This window comes from Phoxinus phoxinus (genome assembly GCF_949152265.1).
Source record: "Phoxinus phoxinus genome assembly, chromosome: 24".
Classification (NCBI taxonomy): Eukaryota; Metazoa; Chordata; class Actinopteri; order Cypriniformes; family Leuciscidae; genus Phoxinus; species Phoxinus phoxinus.
Window position 1 is genome coordinate 1,860,927 of NC_136899.1, and position 10,683 is coordinate 1,871,609.

The 10,683-nt window shown below is 45.9% G+C and overlaps 1 protein-coding gene across 2 annotated transcripts in view; it reads right to left on the reverse strand.

The window, feature by feature from the left end:
• Nucleotides 1-1,773: 1,773 nt before the first annotated feature.
• Nucleotides 1,774-10,683, reverse strand: part of exog (exo/endonuclease G) — an 11,529-nt gene continuing 2,619 nt past the window's right edge. For both annotated transcript variants that reach the window (XM_079602463.1, XM_079602464.1), the window contains exons 3-6: nt 6,843-6,982; nt 6,297-6,373; nt 5,093-5,207; nt 1,774-2,463 (exon numbers count right to left, since the gene is read on the reverse strand). In XM_079602463.1, the coding sequence (XP_079458589.1) occupies nt 2,020-2,463; nt 5,093-5,207; nt 6,297-6,373; nt 6,843-6,982 (776 nt within the window). In that variant the 3' untranslated portion in view covers nt 1,774-2,019. The remainder of the gene's footprint in view (nt 2,464-5,092; nt 5,208-6,296; nt 6,374-6,842; nt 6,983-10,683) is intronic.

A 10,683-nucleotide genomic window follows, 5' to 3' on the forward strand; every position in this document is an offset into this window, starting at 1 on the left:
TACCCGCCTCACTTGACCTCTGACCTTTAATCAGCATTTCACAAAGAGGTCACATGAGTACAGAAGTCAGCCACAATGCAGAAACAATCTCCAAACAAAATAAACAAGATCACGTTTATGCATCTGATGATTGATATTATTCAAGTAACCAGATATAATTAGTCATATATTTAAGTGCTGACTTCCAATTCCTCTAATTAGTATGTTAATTTCTTCTGAAACGGCAGGTTTTCCACAGACTAACACTGACAAGTGCAACAGACTCACACACATCTGTGTTTTACTGCGCCGCAATCTCAACGTCAAACGCAATTACATGCGACTTCTGTCAGAGCTTCAGAGTTATTTATGAGGAGTCCTTCACCAGACCCGAGACCCTGAGCGCTGAACACATCCATCTCAACATCACATCACATCCCGAACACTCTCACTCATGTTCATAGAGAAACCCGTGACATTTACAGCTGTTTGTGACGCAATAATGATCGCATCGACATGGAAGGCACTTATAAAGACTGAGAATAACTGGAAATATTAATATGACTAGTGGGCGAGAGCAATACAGACACCATTTATATTTGTACTGCGCTTTATATAATGTGGATTGTTTCAGAGCAGTGTCAAATTAAAAACAGGAAAATAACAGTGTAAATGTTGTAAAATTCATCAATTATTAAACAAATTCAATTCATTTGTAGAAGACAATCAGGGTTATTGTAGTTAACTAAAAATCTAATTAAGATAAGTATTTAAAATTAAATATAAAAATCAATATAAATATAATAAAAATAATATATTTAATATTTGTATTATTTGAAATTCAATAAAAATATAATAAATATAAAGAAAATATACAGATATAATAAAGAAAAAACTAATGAAAAAAAAACGAATTGACTAAAACTTTAATAAAAATGTAAATGAAAATACAAAACTAAAAACTAATTAAAAATAAATAATATATATATATATATTGTTTATATATATACAATATCTCAATAATACAAAAAAAACACTGGTCATTATTAAGCTCAATTTCATTCAATAATAGTGTAAATTTTGCAAAGTTCCTCAGTTATGAAACAATGAGAAGCAAAAGTGATCCATAAAATCCCCAAAATAATATTAACATTGACTCAAAATTCAGCCACTTTTAGGCAGTGGTTATCGGTCAACGGCAAAAAAAATCTCAAAATCAACAAAAATAAAACTAATATTAACTAATGAAAGGTTTGATTAATTTCCAAGACTATTCTAGGTCTTAAAATCACTTCGACAGAGCCCTGGATGAGAAATAAAACACTTTATTGGTGTAAACGTTACACAAGGATTTCAAGTAAGTTTCAACGCTTTGATTGCGATCAGAAAGCCAGTAGCACCTCACTGCAGTGCACGAGATCTAAGGGGGCGGAGTTGGATCCAGATCTAAGGGGCGGAGATTGGTGGGTTTACGGATCAGGGGGTTTAGGGATCAAGGGGTGGAGATTGACAGGTTTAGGGGTGGGTTTAGGGATCAGGGGGCGGAGCTTGACAGGTTTAGGGGTGGGTTTAGGGATCAGGGGACGGAGATTGGTAGGTTTAGGGGTGGGTTTAGGGATCAGGGGGTGGAGCTTGACAGGTTTAGGGGTGGGTTTAGGGATCAGGGGCAGAGATTGACAGGTTTAGGGGTGGGTTTAGGGATCAGGGGCAGAGATTGACAGGTTTAGGGGTGGGTTTAGGGATCAGGGGCAGAGATTGACAGGTTTAGGGGTGGGTTTAGGGATCAGGGGCAGAGATTGACAGGTTTAGGGGTGGGTTTAGGGATCAGTGGGTGGAGCTTGACAGGTTTAGGGGTGGGTTTAGGGATCAGGGGGTGGAGTTAGGGTTTAGGTATGTAAGGTGGGAGGAGTTGGATCTGGATCTCCCCCTGGATGTCGTGTTCTGCAGTGAGGACCATCTCGAGAAAGCAGTAACTTTTAAACAACAATAACAATTAAAACACTGCGAAACCAATTTAACGCGCAACAAAACCCAGAGTGCTCAGAGCTCCGGTTTCTCCTCTTTCTCCCCCAGCTCGCGCTTCTTCTTCAGGTAGAGGTCGTTGAGATAGTCGTCAGGTTTGATTCCCGCATGTTTCAGCTCCGCCATGATCTTCTCCAGCCGCGCGAGAGTCCTGGCGCTCGAGAGCTTGCGCCCGCTGATGTACAGTGAGAACTGCGCGAAGTCCATCAGCCGGCACGAGTCCACCTCACACAGGTTCTGCAGCTCCTCGACCCGCTCCACTTCCGGGAAGAACCTCAGGCCGGACATGCGCTGTAGATCAGTCAGGCTCACCTGGAAGTCTGTGAGGGAGCGCTCGAATCCGATCGGAGAGTTGGGAACCACGAACGCCCCGAGAGCCAGAGAGTCTGGAGACGAGTCTCTCTGCGCGAGGACGATCTTGAAGAGGTGAGTGGGAACCGCAACGTCGTCCTTCCCGATCAGCTGTCACAGAAAACATGGATTAGCACTGTTTTATTATACAATACAATATTTATTTATAAAGCACATTTAAAAAAACAACCAAGGATGACCATATAACATATTTTTGTTGGGAAAAAAACAAGGAAGATAACAAGAAAATATCCAAAGAAAATAAATATAATATATATTTTAACTACCTTGCCATCCTGGATTATCAATGTTTTTTTAAAAAGCATATTTGTATTGAAAAAAACAAAACAAGGAACATTAGAAGAAAATATCCAAAGAAAATACATTTTATATATATATATATATGATTATCAATGTGCTTGATGCAATTGATAATCACTCCGGCAGAATAAAGATGGACACACACACACATATATATATATATATATTAATAAATAAAAGGTACATATTATATATACTCTAGTGTTCAAAAGTTTGGGGTCGTGAGTGTTTATTTGATCAGAAATGCAGTAAAAAATAAAAAATAACTTTACAATAACTGTGTTCTATGTGAATATATAGTAAAGTGTAATTTATTCCTGTGATCAAAGCTAAATTTTCATCATCATTGCTCCAGTCTTCAGTGTCACATGATCCTTCACAAATCAGTATAATATGATGATTTATGATCAAGAAACATTTCTAATTATTATCAGTGTTGAAATGTTAATATTTTTGTGGAAACTGATACATTTTATTTTTCAGGATTCTTTAATGAATGGAAAAGAACAGCATTTATTTTGAAATAGAATCTTTTATGACATTATAAATGTCTTTACTGTCAATTTAATGTATCATTGCTGAATAAAAGTCTTAATTTCTTTCAAAAAGAAAGAAAACGTTTGAATGGTAGTGTATAAAAAAATAAATATTCTGGGATTTATTTATTTCTTAATTAAAGAGTTAGTTCATCCACACAAGTTCTGTCAACACACTCGACTTTGTTTTAAAATTATACAACATGATTATTAAATTTTTCCCAGATGGTCTTTTCCATACATTAAAACTGAACGGGGTTGAAAACTGTCAGGCTTTGATAAGAACAAAGATGTGTCATAACAGTAGTGCATTATATATATGACTTAAAGATCCATATTATTCCCTATTCAAAGTCTTGATGTGTTTAGTCACTAGAACAGGTTTTCCAGTTTAAATGTTGATTATTCTCCTCATATTCTCCATTGTTGCGGCTCCTCTCTTCCCAGTCTGTCAGTAACGCTCTGTTCACTTCCTGTCTCTATGAAGCCCCTCCTTCTGAAAAGCACACTGTGCTCTGATTGGTCGGCTGGATCAGTGTGTTGTGATTGGTCGAGCGCTTCGAGTGTGTTTGGGAAAGTCCCGCCCCTTACCATAACCGCCAGTTTAACACACTACTAACAAACTCAACCAGGCCCCGCCCCTTTATTCTGCGTATGAATTATTATAATGAGGAATATTGTGACGTGTTCGTTCCCAGAGTTCAGAAACACTGACACTGATATTGTTAATGCTAAAGAGCAGCATGAACATCCTGCCAAGCATCTGCTCCATAGTAAATAATGATCTTTTGAATGTTTTGTTGATATCTCTATCTTCCTCTGACAGCTGATGGAGAGGCGGGACTATGACAGCAAGCATCAGCTGAAGGTTAATGAGACAGATTATTATTATTATATCTGATGAAACGACACAGATCAGAATGACAAAGCAAAACTGGAGCCGTCATGGTTAGCCTGAGTTCCTCTCAAAGAACCGCCTGCACATTCACGGTTACCCAAATTCCCATCAGACGGCTCGCTGAATGAGCACATAATTCCCTGAAACAGGAGCGGATTGGCACACACACACACACACACACACATCCCCGGAGACTCAGTGCAGTGTGTGTTTAGATGGAGGTGACGTGGCTTCTGTCTCGGCTCATTTGCAAGAGTTCAGAGCCTCGGGGAACCTGTCTGTGTCCATTTACACACGCGCAAAACCAAATCTGTCCCTGTGAAGCCAGAGTCCTTTCTGTTACGCAAAACATCCTTACACTCAGTCGCTAATATTATTATATAAAAGCAGAATCGATGAGGGGCGATACACGCAGAAATCATCGATTAAATGTCCGTTTGAGGTCGAAAAGAGAGGCTTGGTATAGTTTAATACTGAGTCAGCTGATGTGTGTGAGTGTGTGAAGTGCATGAGCGCCACCTGCTGGACAATCGCTATCATTACAAGTTCATTTTTTTGTAAACTTTTCAAAAGCCTTCACTTTTCAGAATAATCAAGAGAGGAAAACTAACGTCTTTCTGAAACTAAAGTGTTTATGGCTAAAATACAGAATTCTGAATTTCCTTTAGGAGACTAAATTATTACAAAGAAAAAGCTCACAAAATCTGACAAAATTATATAAAAATGTAGGATTTTGAAGATATTTTCGGTATATGCTATAATAATAATAATTTTTTATGAGATTCTCTAATGATGTGTGTGTTATTTGCATCGTTTTTGCACTAATATCCTTCATATACTTTATTAAAAATAAAAAAATGCTATAAAAACAGACAAAAATTGAATTTTGAAGGTATTTTGATATGTGGCATATCAATAATTCCATGATGTGTGTGTGGCGTTTTCTGACATATTTGTGTTATGATCCTGTATTTTCTGGTGTCACCTGATAGGAGACGCTCTTGTGTCCGTCCTCTCGCTCCTGCGGCAGCATCAGAGGTCCCGAAACCAGCCACACGTCACTGAACCTCTGAGTCAGATCTCGACAGTACATCTCCAACCTTACAGGAGAACACCAGCACATGATGAATACTGACACACACACACACACACACGCCCCAACACAGACACACACTCACACCCCAACACAGACACACACTCAACACACGCACGCACGCACACACACACACACACACACACACACACACACACACACACACACACACACACACACACACACACACACACACACACACGCCCCAACACAGACACACAATCACACCCTAACACAGACACACACTCAAACACAAACACACGCACGCACACACACACACACACACACACACACACACACACACACACACACACACACACACACACACACACACACACACACACGGACACGCACACAACACAGACACACACTCACTCACACACACACACCCCCCAACACACGCACACACAACCCCAACACAGACACACACTCACACACACACACACACACACCCCAACACAGACACACACTCTCACACACACACACACACACACACACACACACACACACACACACACCCCAACACACGCACACAACCCCATCACAGACACACACACACACACGCAACCCAACACAGACACACACACATTCACACCCCAACACAGACACACACTCAACACACGCACGCGCGCACACACACACACACACACACACACACACACACACACACACACACACACACACACACACACACACACACACACACACACACACACACCCCAACACAGACACAAACACGCCCCAACACAGACACACACTCACACCCTAACACAGACACACACTCAAACACAAACACACACACACACACATTCACACCCCAACACAAACACACACCACCCAATACAGACAGACAGACACACACACACACACACACACACACACACACACACACACATTCACACCCCAACATACAGACACATATTCACACCCCAACACCCCCCCCAACACAGACAGACAGACAGACAGACAGACACACACACCCCAACACAGACACACGCACACACACACACACACTCCAACACAGACAGACACACGCACACACACTCTCACACACGCACGCACGTACACACACAGACAGACAGACACACACACACACCTGTTCCAGAAGCCCGCGTTGTTCTCGTAGTTCTGTGGGACGATGTTGGACAGATAGAAAGTCTCGGCCATCGCTTGCTGAGGACAGAACAATCATAATATTTCAATAAGAAAGAAATTAATCTGTTTATTGAGCGATTTAACAGTCTAAAGTAAATCATGAAAATAAGTAATGGAATCTTGCAATGAATAATTCAAAGTACAATGAAGTGGCCTACATTAGTCAGTGACAGAGTGCAAGCATATTACTCTAAAATAATTTAATATTTTCATCTTCAGAATCATGAATATTGTTCTTCTGGTGTCTCTATTGTCCTGTGCTTTGGGTTTCCAGCACCAAGTCCAAGCCTATTAATTTACACTCACAATGTAATATCAAATGTAGCATTTTAATAAACAATACATTTTCTGTTAACCATTTATCATGTCTTTGAGTATCGCAATAATATCGTATCTTGAGTTCAGAATCGTGACATGAGGGTATCATCACACCTCTAATCTATATATCATATAAATATATTCTGTTATGGTTCTGCATGTACTGAACCTCGGAGATCTTGTTGTCTCCGGCAGGAGCCATGTGTCCGCGGGACCAGCCGCTGCGCAGGTAATCCTCGTTCCGGGCCGTGAAGAGCTCGGGGATCTCCGGATCCGGTCTAAATTTGCAGTGTTTTCTGTCGGCTTGACCTGATGAAGAGTTGAAGAGCATCAGAATCAGAGCGATGGTTCTGACAGACCAGACTCACCCAGTAACCTCTGACCCGACAGGACCAGACTCACCCAGTAACCTCTGACCCGACAGGACCAGACTCTCCCAGTAACCTCTGACCCGACAGGACCAGACTCTCCCAGTAACCTCTGACCTGACAGGACCAGACTCACCCAGTAACCTCTGACCCTACAAGACCAGACTCACCCAGTAACCTCTGACCCGACAGGACCAGACTCTCCCAGTAACCTATGACCCGACAGGACCAGACTCACCCAGTAACCTCTGACCCGACAGGACCAGACTCACCCAGTAACCTCTGACCCTACAAGACCAGACTCACCCAGTAACCTCTGACCCGACAGGACCAGACTCTCCCAGTAACCTCTAACCCGACAGGACCAGACTCACCCAGTAACCTCTGACCCTACAAGACCAGACTCACCCAGTAACCTCTGACCCGACAGGACCAGACTCTCCCAGTAACCTATGACCCGACAGGACCAGACTCACCCAGTAACCTCTGACCCGACAGGACCAGACTCACCCAGTAACCTCTGACCCTACAAGACCAGACTCTCCCAGTAACCTCTGACCCGACAGGACCAGACTCTCCCAGTAACCTCTAACCCGACAGGACCAGACTCACCCAGTAACCTCTGACCCGACAGGACCAGACTCACCCAGTAACCTCTAACCCGACAGGACCAGACTCACCCAGTAACATCTGACCCGACAGGACCAGACTCACCCAGTAACCTCTGACCCGACAGGACCAGACTCACCCAGTAACATCTGACCCGACAGGACCAGACTCACCCAGTAACCTCTGACCCGACAGGACCAGACTCACCCAGTAACCTTTGACCCGACAGGACCAGACTCACCCAGTAACCTCTGATCCGACAGAACCAGACTCACCCAGTAACCTCTGACCCTACAGGACCAGACTCACCCAGTAACCTCTGATCCGACAGAACCAGACTCACCCAGTAACCTCTGACCCTACAGGACCAGACTCACCCAGTAACCTCTGATCCGACAGAACCAGACTCACCCAGTAACCTCTGACCCGACAGGACCAGACTCACCCAGTAACCTCTGACCCGACAGGACCAGACTCACCCAGTAACCTTTGACCCGACAGGACCAGACTCACCCAGTAACCTCTGATCCGACAGAACCAGACTCACCCAGTAACCTCTAACCCGACAGGACCAGACTCACCCAGTAACCTCTGACCCTACAAGACCAGACTCACCCAGTAACCTCTGACCCGACAGGACCAGACTCTCCCAGTAACCTATGACCCGACAGGACCAGACTCACCCAGTAACCTCTGACCCGACAGGACCAGACTCACCCAGTAACCTCTGACCCTACAAGACCAGACTCTCCCAGTAACCTCTGACCCGACAGGACCAGACTCTCCCAGTAACCTCTAACCCGACAGGACCAGACTCACCCAGTAACCTCTGACCCGACAGGACCAGACTCACCCAGTAACCTCTAACCCGACAGGACCAGACTCACCCAGTAACATCTGACCCGACAGGACCAGACTCACCCAGTAACCTCTGACCCGACAGGACCAGACTCACCCAGTAACATCTGACCCGACAGGACCAGACTCACCCAGTAACCTCTGACCCGACAGGACCAGACTCACCCAGTAACCTTTGACCCGACAGGACCAGACTCACCCAGTAACCTCTGATCCGACAGAACCAGACTCACCCAGTAACCTCTGACCCGACAGGACCAGACTCACCCAGTAACCTTTGACCCGACAGGACCAGACTCACCCAGTAACATCTGACCCGACAGGACCAGACTCACCCAGTAACCTCTAACCCGACAGGACCAGACTCACCCAGTAACCTTTGACCCGACAGGACCAGACTCACCCAGTAACCTCTGACCCGACAGGACCAGACTCTCCCAGTAACCTCTGATCCGACAGAACCAGACTCACCCAGTAACCTCTGACCCGACAGGACGAGACTCACCCAGTAACCTTTAACCCGACAGGACCAGACTCTCCCAGTAACCTCTGATCCGACAGGACCAGACTCACCCAGTAACCTCTGACCCGACAGGACCAGACTCTCCCAGTAACCTCTGATCCGACAGAACCAGACTCTCCCAGTAACCTCTGATCCGACAGGACCAGACTCTCCCAGTAACCTCTGACCCGACAGGACCAGACTCACCCAGTAACCTCTGATCCGACAGGACCAGACTCACCCAGTAACCTCTGACCCGACAGGACCAGACTCACCCAGTAACCTCTGATCCGACAGGACCAGACTCACCCAGTAACCTCTGATCCGACAGGACCAGACTCTCCCAGTAACCTCTGACCCGACAGGACCAGACTCACCCAGTAACCTCTGACCCGACAGGACGAGACTCACCCAGTAACCTTTGACCCGACAGGACCAGACTCACCCAGTAACCTCTGACCCGACAGGACCAGACTCACCCAGTAACCTCTGACCAGACAGGACCAGACTCACCCAGTAACCTCTGACCCAACAAGACCAGACTCACCCAGTAACCTCTGACCCGACAGGACCAGAATCACCCAGTAACCTCTGACCCGACAGGACGAGACTCACCCAGTAACCTTTGACCCGACAGGACCAGACTCACCCAGTAACCTCTGACCCGACAGGACCAGAATCACCCAGTAACCTCTGACCCGACAGGACGAGACTCACCCAGTAACCTTTGACCCGACAGGACCAGACTCACCCAGTAACCTCTGACCCGACAGGACCAGACTCACCCAGTAACCTCTGACCAGACAGGACCAGACTCTCCCAGTAACCTCTGACCCGACAGGACGAGACTCACCCAGTAACCTTTGACCCGACAGGACCAGACTCACCCAGTAACCTCTGACCCGACAGGACCAGACTCACCCAGTAACCTCTGACCCGACAGGACCAGACTCACCCAGTAACCTCTGACCAGACAGGACCAGAATCACCCAGTAACCTCTGACCCGACAGGACGAGACTCACCCAGTAACCTTTGACCCGACAGGACCAGACTCACCCAGTAACCTCTGACCCGACAGGACCAGACTCACCCAGTAACCTCTGACCAGACAGGACCAGAATCACCCAGTAACCTCTGACCCGACAGGACGAGACTCACCCAGTAACCTTTGACCCGACAGGACCAGACTCACCCAGTAACCTCTGACCCGACAGGACCAGACTCACCCAGTAACCTCTGACCCAACAAGACCAGACTCACCCAGTAACCTCTGACCCGACAGGACCAGAATCACCCAGTAACCTCTGATCCGACAGAACCAGACTCACCCAGTAACCTCTGACCCGACAGGACCAGACTCACCCAGTAACCTCTGACCCAACAGAACCAGACTCACCCAGTAACCTCTGACCCGACAGGACCAGACTCACCCAGTAACCTCTGATCCGACAGAACCAGAATCACCCAGTAACCTCTGACCCGACAGGACCAGACTCACCCAGTAACCTCTGACCCGACAGGACCAGACTCACCCAGTAACCTCTGACCCGACAGGACCAGACTCACCCAGTAACCTCTGACCCGACAGGACCAGAATCACCCAGTAACCTCTGACCCAACAGAACCAGAATCACCCAGTAACCTCTGACCCGACAGGACCAGACTCACCCAG